Consider the following 16,944-nt stretch of genomic DNA (forward strand, 5'->3'; position numbering starts at 1 on the left):
AGAACAACTCCAGATGCATTCATGAAGAATTGGAAAATTGTACATCTGATATTAATTGAAAAATGTGTGACAGCCCAGAAAACACATGTTGATCTTTTAGATCTTTTTATTGCAGTAAAAACTTGTAAGTACAAAATTATACAAAATGGTTATCAGGAAGAGCACAGCGAAAGATACCAGATGATTTTTTTCATGCTTGAGAAATAGTTATCAAAAATCCCTCATGTTACAGCTTCAGTCTTTAGGGCTAAATATATATATATATATATATATATATATATATATATATATATATATATATATATATGGTAGTAATATACTGATAAATATCCAAAGTTTTCATTATGGCTTCAATTTATTTTAGTAGCACAGAAATACTGTAAAAAGACATGCAGAGGGCTGTGTAGTGGCCACTCCTAATTTATTTATTCTGCTTTAATACAGCAGACAAAGCTCTGCTGCATGTGAATTTGCTAAAGGCAACATAACATAGCTTCCAGAACATTCCCCACTGTAAACATTAATAATTTGATAAAAACAAACAAAAAAGAGACACTTGGGCAAAGATCCAATTAGAGAAACACTTTTACAAACATGGAGTATCTTCTGAATATTCAACTTTTGAATTTAGACACTTCCATGAAGAACACTTTGCAGTAAATAACAACTGGTGTTGTCAGTGGTGCAAACCAGCTTCACTACACGGACCTGCAGCATCAGACTGTTGGATGAGCAGCTATTACTTTAGAGTAAACTACGGCACACAAAGTCTGGGGGAAAAAAAAATCTTTGGTTCAGCACAAGGGTTAGTGGGCTGAGTAAATTCATTTCTGAGCAACAACTGACTGAATCACGTGCTGTAACAGGTGTTTTGGATACAAACGCTACACTTTATGGCCGTCTTGATCGTTTTAATTCAAGTGTAGATGAAAATCTGATGAGCAAATTAAACCTCTAATTGCCTATGCATGGATATCATGAGACATGGAAAAGAAAAGATATGGGCAGGAATTAAATATTATTATTGTACAATAATAAAACCATTTCAATTTGGACTATTCTTTAAACCTTAACACTCCAAATAATAAATTAAAGATGGATGCCACGGACGGACCAGCTGTCACTCCTGAAACAACCAACGTGGAATTTCAAAAACTACCTGATTATATAAAGTTTGCTTCACATAATAACATTGCTAGTCTGCGACTGGGTATAAAACATATTTTTTAACACCATTTTTTAACTTCCATCAAACATTCTTGTCCTCGCTGTTTCTGCACTGCATATTATAGGAATGATTTTGTTTGTTTATATATATATATATATATATACACGGCAGAGTCTGTGTTAGCTCATATTTTCAGCAAGGTGAAAAGAGAAACATGATAAAACATTTTTTATTAGAAATACTGCTAACTATCAAGTTGATTGTCAAACACAGCAGCATTCTTGTTGCTAAAGCAAATACATGATTTTGAAATAATTTCTCAATATGATATGATGCAGTATCTGATAAAAATTATTTTAAAATGTAGTTTCAAATCATTCTGATTTATGCTGCACGATATCTACGTACAATACGTGAACAGGGCTCACAGTTGTTACAATTAAAAAATCAAAATGATTTATCTGACAATAAAGTATTTTTTCTAGTTAAGTACATCAACAAACTTGTATCGCAATCATGTTGTCATCCTTTGAAACTGTGAAAAATGTCTACACTGGGACAACATGTTTAGGTCTCTAGTCAGTGTGCTGCACTTCTTCTTCTTGTTTATTGGCAGGTCATAAAACCAGCTTTAAAGGGGCATACCGCCCTATTGTGTCTAACTGTGTACATTCTTAAGTCAATCAAAGCAATTTGGCTTTGTATTATCGGCCCGATATATATTGTGCATCTCCAGTTATTTTCCAACCAATAATAAAACTATAACTTGAACCCTTTAAGTATGAAGTATGTCTCATTGCACAGTTGTTCTGAGGATTGTAATTTAAATGTGTTTTGAGTGAAAATCAAAAATAGAATATGCTACACAGAAACATTTTTGATTTCCAAAATTCATTTAAGTTGCATGAAATTGTTTCAGGGAACAGAAAGTGGTCGAAACATACTGTAGGGAGAAACTAATTCCAAAAAAAGTTGGATGGGCCAATTATCCTGCAATTGTTTTAAATTCTTGCCATAACCGAGCTATCTCCCACTGTCAAAGTGCTAACAGCTTTCAAGATAGCGAAATAAAACGCTTTAAAAAAGACATCTAAAGTAAATTTCAAATACTCTTATGCGAAAATAAGAATATTTTGCTGGAAAATGGCTGGTTGTATCCTCTGTACAAAGCCCTGCTGTGCATCTGGACTCCCAGGGTTTAGGAAATCTGGGTAGTCTGTAAACATGATGACACTTTGTCCTTCTAATGAAGCCAAAATGTTTCCCTTGGTTCTGTGGTTGTTCCTATCGGAAAGTGAATCACCCTGTTACTGTTTCTAGTGCCAGAAACCTCTCATCTGTTGGCTCTGCATGAGGCATGTTTTACATGAACACTCATGATCTAAGCAAAGCCATCCATCACAAGTGGCGACACATTTTGCTGTAGTTCCCTTTGATAAAACTGTTACAAAATAAAATGCTCACGTACTTTATAAAACCTCGTCTTGGATGATTGTGCAGACAAGAGACGAATCATAAAGAAATCTTTGACATGAAGTTCTCTGGAAAGCCCAAGCAAGTTCTTCATGGTAACAAATGTACAAACACCAACGGTTGTCCAGTTGATATTATTTCTTCTCTCAGATCTTCGATCTTGAAATTAAGCCGCAGTCTGTCAGAGAGCAGGATTTGTGATTGTCCTGTACATCTGCAGCGACGTCACCTCCACATCCTGGACCTTTGCGTTCTGGGGGCGTCCTGTCGGGCTGTATCCAGCCGATCGTCCCATGGGACTGAATATCGTGGTGGTGCGACCCACTTGGGCGAAACCTGAAGATCGCGACAAAGCAGGACGCCGCAGGAAGCGACCCGATGTCACCAGGTCCCCGTAGCCCTGCGCGTGCGAGAAGGCGTAGCCTGAGCGGCGGGTGCTGGTGCGGCCGATGCGGGTGCGGCGAGGCTGAGGGGCAGGTGTTGCTTTGGCCCGTCTCACCTTGAACATCACCTGAAAGTTTGGGCAGATAATGACAGCTTCAAAATGCTGCATAGAGACACACTTATCCTAACACCTACTGACTCATTTTTTTGATTCATTTGGTATCTACAAGGAGCCAGAGGTTTGATGTGGTTATCCTAAACCTACTGTGCTGCAGTCAGAGAGCCAGGATTGAACACGCACTAAAAACCCACAAAAAAAACTGAAAAAATGAATCATAATTGTATGGATGGATATTGTACATCCTCCAACATGAACAAGTAAATACTACTGGATTTGGATATTGCTGTAAGTTTTGAAACTACAGTTCTCATAATTTGGTTTTGGAGAATGTAAACCAGAAGTATAATGTTGCCATGAAGTCAATGAGTTAAAGCTGGCGCGCACTAAAATATTTATTCAATCTTAACCGATGTTGAACATGCCGAATTATTATATTAGCAGTTCAATGCAAGTTGAACTGTCATAATTAGCATATGAATTCTTGAATTATGTGTATTTATAAAGGTCACAGTGACCTTTACCTTTTGACCACCAAAAGCTAACTAGTTCACCCTCGAGTCCAAGTGAACGTTTGTGCACATTTGAAGAAATTCTCTCACTGTGTTCCTGAGATATCGTGTTCATAAGAATGGGACAGACGGACATACAGACGGACGGAAAACCCGAAAACATAAAAAAATTAATTGGGAGGTGATAATTGTCAAAGCAATTCATGTATAACAAGTGCAGCTGTATCTTAGCAAGTATGCAGAGTGAGGTGGTGAGTGTAGAGTAGTCCATGGGTACCTTGTCATTGATGGTCGGGCAGAGCTGAATGAACAGGAAGCGGTAGGTAACCACAGGAAGGATACACAGGATGGAGGTGAGGAGGACAGTCAGCCAAATGTTGGGCTGGTTCAGAGAGTTTCGGGCTGTTCCTGGACAAACAAACACATTTACAATATAAGGTTTGTATTTGTACACTTGACTAACAACTTATGGACAGTTTTTCTATCTACAGTATCTTCTAACGGTCATTGTCGTAAAGTAACATCAAAAGGGGCAATAAATAAAAACTAGATAACTTCTCCCAAAATTAAGTCAAATGATGAATCAATAAATTAACATCCGTAGAATAAAAAAGTGCAAGGAAATGCCAGTGTACTCATAGCACTCATATCAGATGAATACTTTTTTTTTGGGGCTTTTTTGTGCCATTAATGATGATATTTAAAGATTAGGAAAGGGGTGAGAGGGGATGACATGCCGCAAAGGGTCATTGGTCGGATTCTAACCCCGACCCGCTTTGGTAAGTACTCAACCAATGTAATGTAAATGGATCGCCCGCTCTACCAGGTGAGGTCCCGGGCCGACCGCATGATAAAGCTTTTAAGAATTCTTAAGAATATTTTTCCAACAATATTGTTTGAAATGTTAGATACAACTGCCATTTCAATGTCAACTCATAAAAGGATCCACTTTGTTTATATCTGACAAAAATGTATGTGATGTTTTTCTACAAAAAAATAGTTTTTTCTATTTACCAAAATAAGCAAAACTTCTCAAAAGCACCGGTGTTCAAATTGGTCTTGACACGAAGTAGCGAATTTAAAGTCTAAATTTAAGAACATTATTATTCAAAGAATATGTAAACAAGACTAAGAATGTGTTGTAGGTAACCATATCAAGCATTTGATGCCAGTTTTCTATATCCTGTGGTACAGAAACATTTGGTTCATATTCCAAAAAAGCCGTACTGCTTACATGACCTTGGTGACAAACACAAGGAGCAGAGAGTGAGATTATCCCAAAAACCTTTGGTGCACACACACAGCAGTGATCCGAGCCAGTTTAGGTTTTTGATTTAGTTGTACTTCAGATATTTTCCCTGCGCAAACACACCAAACTCACTTCAGACACTGTATTTGGAAGTATAATTCAACTTATTTGAATTATACTGCCTTTTTCTCTGGCAGAGCCTTGTATAAAACAATGAGCAAAGCTGTTCTTAGGAGCAGACCAACTCGCTAACCAACACAAATGTGGGAAACATACACAAGAATTACTTTAAAGTCAATTGTCACTCACCTATGAAAGAGAAGGCTGACGGCAACGTGAGGAACATGCCGTTACTGTACATGGTGAACGTGACAGCGAAGTACATGGCCAGACTGCCCAACACGAAGAAAGTGTTCACCGCTGTCCAGTAAGACATCTCCAAACCCAGCTATAGACACGGAGAGAAAACAAACAAATATGAGTAATTATTTTTATTCTAAGCCTGACAAATAACAAAAGACAACATTATCCAAATGAAAAAGGTTCCTGTCACCTGGATTGTGACGGCAAACAGCAGACATGTCTGGGTGAGGAGGGCGAAGGACTGGTAGTCGGCGACGTCCTTCCCGTCGTCCCTCACGGTGTCGTGCATGGCTGCGTAGGGGATGAAGAAGAGCACCAAGGAGCTGTAGCAGCTGTGGAGGGCACACTTAAAGAAGGCCTTCTTGCTGAAGTACAGGTTGAGTTGACCAGGGACGTAGAGCTGAGGATGCTGGAAACTCCACACGTCGTTCACATCCTGACCAGCAGTGACAGACATGAAGTCAGTGTGTTTCTGTCTTCTGTATAAAGCTTTGTATAAAAGGTGATCAGATGAAGTTCATTTTACAAACACACATCATAGAGTTACCTGATCAAACAGACTCATTCCCAGGACAGGCAGTGCTGTGTACACCAGATTGTAGAGTGTTATGAACCACTCATCGTACACCGTCTGAAAAGCGAAGTCACAACCTTAATTATTGAACACCAGTGGTAGAAGACGTACTCAGATCCCTTCCTTAAGCAAAAGTGCCAATACAACTTTTTTTATTTAAAACTTTCTTACTGTAAGTAAAAGTACATCAGGAATATGATTATCAAAATGTTCTTAAAGTACTTCTTCTGCTGTAAAATGTGACTGCGGCTGATTATTATTATTATTACATTATTACATTATTACATATTATTACATTATTATATATGTAATTATTAGATCATAATACTGAGGCATTAATTGCTGATGCAGCTGCTTGAAGGGAAGCTAGTTTATATAAAGTTAGCCCTGTGGTTCCCCACCAAGATAAATATGAGGGGTCGTGAGATGAAAACAAACTTCTGCTACAAACATTTATATTTATTTTTTATACGGCTATGTTGAATACTCGATTCTGATTGGTCAACTTTGTCGTTCTTCTAAGGACTTGCTATGGTCATAGATTCTGGAGGATCACATGTCAATTAAGTATATGTTTCTCCATGAGAAAACACCGTGGAATATTTTTCAGATATACATTTAAATTAATTGGGGGAGCACAAAACGTTGGTTTAATGGTTAATGGCTGAACTGTCTGGAAAAATAGAACAAGAATAAGAATTGATGTTAATGATGTCTAATCAATCTTTATTATCAAAGCAAAAAGTCATTAAAGTCTGTGTTTCTTTAACCTCCTTTAATCAGACCTTTTCCTTTTATTACATGATCATTGTCAGCTGATTGATTCTGCATTACCTTGTTATTATTAACTATTTTTATTAATTATTTTTATCTGCACATTTCTTTCCTCATTACCCCATCACAGTCTGTTTTTCTCTCTCGTCACCTCATCCACCCTCCCTCCATCTTATTTCACTCTCACCTGTGCAGAGAAGCCGCAGAAGAAGGCGTACCAGAAGTGGACGAAGGTGAAGGTGAAGTTCTTGTAGAAGAAGTAGCGCAGGAACTTGCACATGCGCAGGTAGGACCAGCGTCCGTGCACCAGCAGGAGGCGCTGCAGGAAGCGAAACTGGGCGAAGGAGTAGTCGCTGGACAGCACGGCCTGCATGCCCTCCTGGCCTGAGATGCCCACGCCTATATGAGCCGCTGGTTGGACAAAGAGTAGAAGAAGAAAAGGGTGTTTGAATGAGTTGAGTGTTTATCTGTATCCAAGAACAGATATAATAAAAAGACATTTGCTATTTGTTAAGAATATTTCAGTCACGTTTTTCTGGTTTAAGGCCACAGATCCATTACATCCCAGAGACCAAGATGTCTTCAAACTGCTTATTTTGTTGTATCAGTAGTTTAACAGAAAAAGCATCAAATCCTCACGTTGATAAAGCTGGAAAGCGAATGTTTGCTAATTTTGTTTGAAAATGATGTCTGAAATTATTAATCAATTATCAAAATAGTTGCAAAATAACGTCATAACAATCGACTAAACTACTAATCGACTCATCACTTCAGCTCTGGTCTGTTTATCAAAGCTTTTTTGATGGAAACCAATGAAAACAATGAGCTAAACCAAAAGAAGACTTGTTTTGGGTGTATTTTGTCCGTTATAATCACTTTTCTCTCTCTTAATCTTCCAATGCAGATTTCCTACTTGGGACAAAAAAACATCTTTAACTTCGACACATGAAGCTGCTCTGAAACCTTTGATCATGCTGACGTCGTTGGCTCCATCTCCTATGGCCAGTGTGACCGCTTGCTTGTACTTCTTGACCAACTCGACCACCTGAGCCTTCTGCAGAGGAGTGACCCTGCAGCAGATCACCGCCTTACACATACACGCCATCCTCAGGAACTCCAGCTCCATGCTGTGCTCCAGGGCGTACGCCTGAGGGAACATTATGAAGCATTAACAATGGCATTAATGAAGCCTTCATGAGGCTGATTTGACAAAAGTTGGGTTACTTTTGCACACTTGTATGAAAAACTAATAACGACATAAAAATAACAAACACTAAACTCTTTTTCGTATTTTCTTTCATATATATATATATATATATATATATATATATATATATATATATATATATATATATATATATATATATATATATATATATATATATATATATATATATAAAGTTTTGATTAATTTTTGTTAAAGTATGCCATGAAAAAGAAAATCCTCTCCACTGTAGCCAAAATGTCTTGATCAAATATGTGTGATGGACTCCCAGGATAAATCAGTTAGTTTAAGTGATAAGCAACACGAGTCACAGGGGACAGTTACAGCAGGCGTTGTTGTCAGGAAACTTCTCATGGCGTACCAGGCTGTGTCCGTTGATGACCAGGCCGTACTCTCCATTCACCACCTCGTCTGTCAGCACTTTCACACCTTTACCCAGAGTCCTTTCTGGCAGAAGCACTGAATCCTCCACTGGTTTCATGGAGGTCAGTGCATTTCTGAAAAAAATAAAATAAATGGATGGATGCACGGAGACGTTTCATAATCAGCTCAGTTCCTCATGTTCAGTCTAAACTCAAACAGTTTTTTGGAAACTTCCTCTGACCTCAGTTCCTGTCTGACATCGTCAGGTGAGTGGCCCGAGACGATGAAGACCTCGTTCATCTCCTCCCGCAGTAAGTTGCACGAGTACCCAATGTTTTCTGCAGTTTCTGCAACACCGATAATCAACATCAGTAAGCAGACAATACCGACAGATATGAAGAATTTATCTTCTGACACGGGTGACATTTTTAAAACGGCAACAAGCAAATTAAGTACATATAAGCACATCTAGTGCATGGTCAATGTGCGTTGTCAGATATTATGATGCACATTGCAACATTAGGAAGGCCCAAGCAGCTGTTTAGAGTGTCTGGATCTTTAGAAAAAAGTTCCAAATGTCGAGTTCTTTGGTCATTTTGTCATTTTCTGCTTTAGGTGTCGAAGAGGCTTGATGTCCATTAAAAAGTCATACAGTAGGTTGAGTAGAGTAGTGGAACAGGTGGGGTGTTGTAGTCTGATGAATGGTTTTTAAGGTATGACTGCCAATTTACAGTAGTCCAAATAAAGTGGTGAGATAATAATTCTTTGCAACATCTGACTTTGTTGTTTCCAGACATCAGCAATTACTTTGGTATGTACAAGATCATAAGATAGAGAGTACGGGCCAAACTCCAAAATTCCGAGAAAAGTTGTAATAAACTGGTATAATCAATCATTTAAACACAAATCAAGATGACTACAGGTTGAAAAAGTGTCACCTTCTCTTTCGATTATTGATTGCTAAAGATAAAACTAAAATAATGCGCACGGTAAAACGTACTCAGAATGATTTCTGTGTAAAGAAAGACGAACGACCTCGCAATCCAAAAATAATTATATAATATAACATAAATAATAGTTCTCTCATTATATTTGAAGGTACTGTATTTACCTTGCTTGTCACCAGTCAAAACCCAGATTTTGATGTCGGCTTTGGACAGCTGCTCGATAGTCTGCGGGACTCCGTCTTGTAACTTGTCTTCTATGGCTGTTGCTCCAAGCAGCTGGACACACATTCAGAAACATAATCAACATGCAATTCAAATAAAAAAAATCCAGTTTTTACAGTATGAGTTTTACTCAAACGGCGGTTCTTTTCTCCTACCAGCAGGTCCTTCTCTATCTCCTCGTACAGCTCGTCCAGTTTGCTCTCTCGGTCGTCCAGCACGATGCTGGCCTCATGGTGGCGCTGTTTCCACTGATTAAAATACTCCTCATCCAGATCCTTATAGGCCAGCGCCAGAGTCCGCAGGCCCTCCCCTGCAAACTCCTGCAGATAGCCATGCACATACATATGGATGAACATTGCATATGTAGGTACACACGTATACATGCACTACAAGCATCCTGGAAGAACACACGCACACACACAAACTCATGTGCCCAGCTGTGTACATTTTTCGACCAAGGCAATAAACTCCAAGAGGAGAGAAGACAAACAGAAGACAACTGTTGATATTTTCTCCAACATAAACAGAACAAGAAAAAACAGAATTAAAAGGAGGGGTGAGGAAATAAATAGAAGAATAAATAAAAGAAAGACCTGATGAGAAGGAGAGAGGAGGGAGATAACACAAACATAATAGTACTAACACATTTTGCATATGTATCTAAAACCTAGCGGTTGTCCAAAAAGATTATAAACACATTAGTTAGCAGCACTGTTGCACTAAATCGTACAGTAGTTTATCTTGAGTCAATCCCACACACACAGTCATACTAAACACAACAAATGTGTATGAATTTGTGTCTGAAAATAGTCTTCTCCAAATGCAATGTCCTCTTGGTTGAGTAACGTTTGGTGAAGACGACAGTTTGCAGCTGATTTAGGAATTTACAGAGCCTCTTGTTGTTTTTGGTGTCATCATGGGATTTCTTGACAATTAGAAAACTATAGAATACTGCCAGCCTTATACAGAAGAGGAATCACATCATTTATTTGAGAGAACATTTTAAGGTTTTAAAGCAGCCCATGGTATTGCTCAAGCATTCATTTGGGATCTTTTGTACCTGAAATCAACCTCAGCTCAAAACTCAAAAACAAAATTTTTCTTTGTGTACTAAGGCTGAGTCATTACCGTAGTGGCCTGTTCAAATCCGACCCGCGGTCCTTTGGTGTATATCATCCCCTCTCTCTCTCTCCTGACTATCTTCTGCTATAAAACCCTCAGAAGCTCTGCCAGCAGTCCCCACATCTGAACTTTTTAAACTAAAGGAGATTCGGAACAGCCTCCCAGTTAAAATGTGTGTTAATTTAAACTTATTGTTATAAACTTACATTTCTGTTTTTTTTAACTGTCATTTGGATCATCCTTATAAAATTGTATTTGTAAAAAAAGGGTTAGGGTTAGCATTCAAAATTTGATTATTTACGCTTCGAGGGCAGCAAGAGGTTTTTGGATGACTCCTCTGTGGACTTCATCCAACTTTATGTTCGCAGCTGCACATTAGGATGAACTTTTTCTCCATAAACACACACAAACACACTTGACACATGATGATGAAACAACCAACACACAGGCATGAAGAGATAAACATCCAGCAAAAAGTCAGGAAAAACCCAAGAAGGAATCAGATAAAATATGAGAATCAAATCATCAAATCTCAGCACACATGAACACACACACAGAAACGCTACTGACATTAAGGTGCTCTGTAGTGACGTCCATCAGCTTGTTGCAGGACTGATGCAGCCTCTCGTAGATGATCGTGTCTGCACCTTTACAGTAGAGAGAGAGCTTCCCCTCTGGACTCCGAACTGCACACAAACACACACAAACACACACACACACATATCCATGAGAACAAATAATTGTTCTAATTTCTTAAATTGGGGACCTCAATTCAGATCCAAAAATACAGTTACGATCTGTCAACTCTACACAGTTTGGCTGGTGAAAACAAAAGAAAATCTCCAGTGACAGCAGTCTATATGACAAATCTTGAGAAACACTTTAAAAAAGGAAAAAAACAAAAACAAAATCAAAAGCAAAACACAGAGCTTTCTCTTATGTCTCTATCCTACTGTATGTCTGTTGGCTTCTTTGTTTTTGTTGTTTGTCTGCTTACATACGCGTGTCCTTCTCTACCTCTGAATGTTTTTTTGTTTGTTTGAATGTCGCTAAAGAAAAGAAAAGAGAAATCACACTAAACAGGAACCATTACTCCCAACGATCTGTTTTCAGAGGATTATATACCTATGACGGACATCCTCTTGCGGACGTTGTTGAAATCCAGGAGGGCCAAGAGTTCATAGCTGCGCTGCTGTCCCATTTCCACGATGGAAACGCTGTCTGGTGTACGCGAGCGGAAGACAAATCCAAAGTTTCTGGCTGCCGTTACCAATGCTCCCTCATCTGGAGACTGGGCCTGATAGAAAAGCTCCCCTGAAGGAGCAAAAAGATCAGTTTTGGTCAGTTGAGTAAGAGGAATTACTTTCAGGTTTAGGGAAAGCTGGTCATTTTTGGTCACTTCCTTGTAAAATGATATTTGGATTAATCTATAAAAGACAGAGGCTGTGTTAACCTTCTTTCTTCTCCTCGGCCATGACGGTGTGGCAGAGAGCCAGCAGTCTGAAGAAGGCGTGGACCTCTGGGTTCTCCAGCTTCACCGCCTCCACCAGGGCGTGGTCATAGAACATGAAGCGGGGGTCAGCCAGCGGGTTGAAGGAGAAGTCCACTGTCTCTGTATGCTGTTAAGAGAGAGAGGAGGACCAGGTAGGAAGAAGGGACGAGTGTCATTACATCTGGTGTAATCCAGTGAAATCGAGTCTCATCTACATGATGATATCAATCGATATTCAGTAATTATATTGTTTTGTTTTGTGGTTAAGCATCTGGAGTGTTAAGTCCATTGGTTCTTAGATATTAAAGCAACACTGTTATGCATAACATAAAACACACAAACAAATGACCTAATTTTCCATTTAGGAATGAGAAACTTCTCCAACTCACCTCAGAAAGGTCTAGTCTTTGACCCGTGTAGTCATACACATCCCCTGAAAGAAAATATCTGAAGCTCATAAGTGACAAAACACAAATGCACCAGTCGCATGATGAATATAGAAGAAGCACACCAGAAACACACGATAATAAACACATGACTCAATGCTTTTTATCGTAAGAATACATTCTATTGTTGATATATCTATTTACATGACTTCTTATTTGTATTTCTTATATTTTTCCCTTGTTAATATGAATGATTATGAGTCATTTTTATATTGTCTTTTTCTATTTTTTGAAGACTAGGCTATATTGTGTAATCAAATAAATGTTTTGTCTAATGTCCCTGTATGGCTTAATTGTGTCACGTGAACGTCCTTCAATAACTTTGGTAAATGTACTGTTTGCTTACAATAGGAAGAGCTCAGAATTAAGTTTGTTTTGATATTTGAGGAGCTCATTGATTTGTAGGCATACAAATGAAGAGCCACTATGGTTCTGTATGTCTATATGAACTTGATAAAGATCTTAGGACAAAACATGGTCAATAAAGTGAGCACCAAGTCTGCAGAGTTCTTTGTTTTCTCTCCATTTAAATGTATTTAATGCTATATGTATGTATGGCATCATTGTGTGACATTATATATAGTTTTCCATTTTCAGATCACAATCATGGGTTTTTAACAGCTCTCTCTTTGCTATTTTTTGAGTACGAAACCCTAAGATGCTTATTGCCTTTCTTTGGAAAAAGGTCTCTACAGCTGCTGATGTATAAACTGAACCAGAAACCAACTTAATTATAGAGAACAGCTTCAGAACTACGTGTTAAAGTCTTGAATCTTACCGTAAGATTTGCCGTTAATGGTGCACTTGTTGAAGGTCATGATATTCTGTGTGAGCGTCCCTGTTTTGTCACTGAAGACGTACTTGATCTGGCCGAGCTCCTCGTTCAGCGTGGTGGTGCGGGCCTCGGCGGGGGTGTCGTTCCGTGAATAGTACATCTTCCTGTCCCAGTCGATGTAGAAGCTGTTCCCAAGCCGAATGATCTCCACACTGCCGAAAGATGTAAATACAAAAAGTGAGAAGAAGCAGATATTATCCTTATACATTTTGTTCACTTTGGACTACTCTCACTACATGATTGGTGTCATTTAAGTTCATTAAATAAATAGCAACTCCACACACGTTGTTACCTAACATAGAGAGAGATGGGCACCACGGTGTTGAGGATGATGACGTAGGACCAGAATGTGAGGAAGGCGGAGAAGGCAGCATTGTTTCCATCTTGTCTGGGCAGGAAGACCATGAACTGTGAGCCTTCGTTCAGCTCCCAGAAGCAGTTTCCTATCGCCAGGATGGTGCACATGAAGGCCAGGAAACCAAAGATCTGCAGGGAAGGTATTCAGAGGTCATCAATCATTCTTGAAGTCTATTTGTAGTGCCCTAGATAATTCCTAATCCAAATCTAAGGAAAAGGTTAACTCTAGTTTCAGTATAATCGAGAGAAGCCACTCATTTCTACGGTCGGTATCTCCAACACTCGTCAACTTGCACCAAAACAATCCAGATTAATAAAGAGCACTACAATAAAAAACTGTCGGCCGTCCTGAGTTAAATAATTTGAGGACTCACACAAAGGACTAGGACATTCATCAGTCGGTCTATGCTGGTCCTCTTGAACGTGCTCTTCCCACAGTTCTGCATCAGCTTGGACTCTGGACCTGCAAAAGAGGAACAGAAACAAGTAAGACGTCAAGTCATCTCATATCTTCCTCCATTTAAAACCGTCTCAGTGTATTTTGAAGTGAAAGAAGAGGCAACTCAGACTTTGCAATGCAGTTCTGTTTTTCATATCTCTCTCTTAATATGCTTATAAGGTTCCTTATTATTACTTGTCCATTAAAAACACTGTTCCCCACCTCCAAACAGCACCAGCCCAAAGCACCACTCGGTGTTCCTCAGGGTGCAGCCTCGCAGCAGGATCTTCTCGTTGTCCAGGGAGTATTTCTGACCGGCGTAGGTTAATGTTCCTGTGAAGCGGTCCAGGCGGTTGTTGGGGGGTTCACAGCGTACCTCGCCTTGAGGGATGAAATTAACTATTAAAACATGTATGTATGTAATTTATGTGTGACTATTAGATGTTTTTAATTTCCTCTGATAGAATAGAAGTTTTAGTTTGTAGAAAGATTTGACAATTTGATGCCTATGTGTGTACAAGTCTCCGTGTTCATCATAGTTTTCCTGCTTCAGATTAGGATATTGTACCACAAGGAATTTAAAAAGTGATTTGACCCTCTTACACATATGGTCTCAAATTAATTACAGTCAAATCACTGTTCAAATGAATGGTTTCAGATAATAACAAACAGCTGTAATCGGAAAGCTTGTGAAACGAGCTGTAGTAAACGTAACGCCTACCATTAAAGTCTGCAAGTTTTTCACTATCCTCTCCCAGGTCTCCTGTCACAGTCAGGGCCTGTCTCACCTTCAGGTTAGTCTCTCTGAGGAAGAGGAGAGGAGGACAATAAAGAGAAGAAAGAGTGGGAGGATGACACGGCAGACACAAACAAAGAAGGAAGAGAAAGTGGTAGGGAGGAAAAGAGAAGCAGAATAAGTAGGTGAGCAGAAGAAAAGGGAAGAGATCAAGTGGTAGAAAACTGAGAGACAACATGCAAACCTGTAGATTAGGGGCGGGGGGAATCTATTAATGTTAGAACCGAAATTCTTACCTTCGAAGATTCTGAATCAATTCATAACTTTTAAATCGATTTAGAAACACAAAATAACTCAGATATTTCTGTTCAAAGTTGTGTCAGGGATGATTGGGTGATTTGTTGAAAAAATTGTCTACATGTTATTTTGCGTCCAATTTATTTTGGAAATTGGCAAATTTCTGAGAAATAAAAAGGCAGCTTTTGTTTACAATTTGAACTTAGGTATTCTTGAATTCACTGAGGATTGAAAATACTAAATACTTCTTTGTGTTTCTGCACACATTTCTGCAAGTTTAGCATGAATAAATGTTACCTCTTGTCTTTGTGTGTTTCCATTATAGCAATCAGTTGATATAACTTCTTCAAATATAAAAACTCCATAAGCTTTTACACACTTCCCTCTGCTTTCATACAATAATTTGCCGCAGTGTAATGGAGTAGATCCAGAAATTAGCATCCCTATGAACTGAATTGATTTTGAATTGAATCGTGAGATACTGAAGGATTCACACCCTGACCCTGATGCATTCTTTATACGTTCAACAACCTCACATCATGACGTTACACAACAAATGGACTAACCCATCCAGCTCTGCTGTCTCGATGTACACCAGGTTGAGAGGTTCACTGCTGGAGAGCAACAAGAGGTCGGCCTGAAATGACAGAAATCTGTTTTTTATGATAAACAAAACAATGGTGTGCCTGCATTTCTGTTAATCTGTGCTCAATAACGGAAACAAATGCAGTGATTTCTGACAATAATAACACAGAATCACAGAAGTATCCCTGCAGTAGTTTATTGTAACTTAACACCAGATGAAAACGTTGCTTTAACTGACTGCTTTGTGGGTTTTCTGTCTTTTACAAAGAAAAAAAAAAGAGTTTGTCCAAACACTGAATATTGCAAACCCCCGAAAATGATATGCCACATTTCAATCTTTAATGGTCTTCCTCAGGCAAACATGACGCTTTACATTCTTTGCACACACATACTAAAAATGGAAACATTTTGCCATGATCTAAAAAAAGAAATCCAAAGATAAAAGGATTTTAAAAACACTGTCAACTCACAGAAATAAAACGACAGATCAAGATGACAAAACTACAAACAAAAAGCTAAATCTACAGAAAATGCTTCTTCTCCATTCCCCAACAGATCCACAACTACATTCATTTTCTGTAGATTTAGCTTTTCGTATATATAGCACCAATTTACTCACGGTGACAAACTGGTTGTTTTCCAGCTTGATGATGTCTCCCACTTGGACGTCCATCCATTTCTCGCTCCGCAGTCTGAGAAGAGGAAACAGGGTGGTAAGAGGATGTTTGGACTCTGCACTGTAGAGTTTTCTTTGAGGTTTGTCAGGAAATAAACTGTCTATAAAGAAGCACTGAATACCAAGGTCATCCTAACAGTAGTTCCCTTTCCTTCACTGCATGTTCCTGCCAGTTTCCTGTATCCGTTTGTGTATCTGTCTGACACCAAGCAAGAGTTTTTAAAACTTGGCTGGAATACAAATATTTGATGCTTTTTAGGGTTTTCCATTTCATGCCTCAGATTGTGCTGGTGAGTAAATTGTTTACTTTAATCTCTCTCTAATTTGCTCGTGCTTGTTATGTAGCTTGCTGTATATGAATATTAATAATGGGCATTATCACAATTTGTGCCCTTTGTCCAAAAGTAACACATTAATGATTTTCTTTCTCCAAAACATCATACACTTTAGATTTAATTCATCGTTTTATTAAACGTTTTAAAAAGCAATTGACAAATTAACCTTTACACTAAAGATAACAAGTACAATCAATGTTTCTTCAAATTGTTTCACTTCTAGTTAGTTGAAATTTGAAATCAGTAAAACAG

At 38.6% G+C, this 16,944-nt stretch overlaps 1 protein-coding gene across 4 annotated transcripts in view; it reads right to left on the reverse strand.

Annotated features, from left to right (window-relative positions):
- Positions 1-312: 312 nt before the first annotated feature.
- LOC115013305 (phospholipid-transporting ATPase ID-like) overlaps positions 313-16,944 on the reverse strand; it is a 46,907-nt gene continuing 30,275 nt past the window's right edge. For 3 of the 4 annotated variants that reach the window (XM_029439508.1, XM_029439507.1, XM_029439509.1), the window contains exons 7-28: positions 16,301-16,373; positions 15,663-15,733; positions 14,785-14,867; positions 14,286-14,444; positions 13,999-14,087; positions 13,560-13,753; positions 13,211-13,419; positions 12,376-12,419; positions 11,948-12,113; positions 11,620-11,808; positions 11,065-11,180; positions 9,528-9,692; positions 9,315-9,426; positions 8,445-8,550; positions 8,202-8,337; positions 7,579-7,762; positions 6,803-7,026; positions 5,815-5,898; positions 5,458-5,703; positions 5,214-5,352; positions 3,933-4,063; positions 313-3,152 (exon numbers count right to left, since the gene is read on the reverse strand). In XM_029439508.1, the coding sequence (XP_029295368.1) occupies positions 2,823-3,152; positions 3,933-4,063; positions 5,214-5,352; positions 5,458-5,703; positions 5,815-5,898; positions 6,803-7,026; positions 7,579-7,762; positions 8,202-8,337; positions 8,445-8,550; positions 9,315-9,426; positions 9,528-9,692; positions 11,065-11,180; positions 11,620-11,808; positions 11,948-12,113; positions 12,376-12,419; positions 13,211-13,419; positions 13,560-13,753; positions 13,999-14,087; positions 14,286-14,444; positions 14,785-14,867; positions 15,663-15,733; positions 16,301-16,373 (3,250 nt within the window). In that variant the 3' untranslated portion in view covers positions 313-2,822. Of the gene's footprint in view, positions 3,153-3,932; positions 4,064-5,213; positions 5,353-5,457; positions 5,704-5,814; positions 5,899-6,802; positions 7,027-7,578; positions 7,763-8,201; positions 8,338-8,444; positions 8,551-9,314; positions 9,427-9,527; positions 9,693-11,064; positions 11,181-11,619; positions 11,809-11,947; positions 12,114-12,375; positions 12,434-13,210; positions 13,420-13,559; positions 13,754-13,998; positions 14,088-14,285; positions 14,445-14,784; positions 14,868-15,662; positions 15,734-16,300; positions 16,374-16,944 lie in introns of all 4 variants that reach the window. The other variant, XM_029439510.1, reaches the window with a different exon arrangement.

Source organism: Cottoperca gobio, chromosome 9 (genome assembly GCF_900634415.1).
Source record: "Cottoperca gobio chromosome 9, fCotGob3.1, whole genome shotgun sequence".
NCBI classification, from domain to species: Eukaryota; Metazoa; Chordata; class Actinopteri; order Perciformes; family Bovichtidae; genus Cottoperca; species Cottoperca gobio.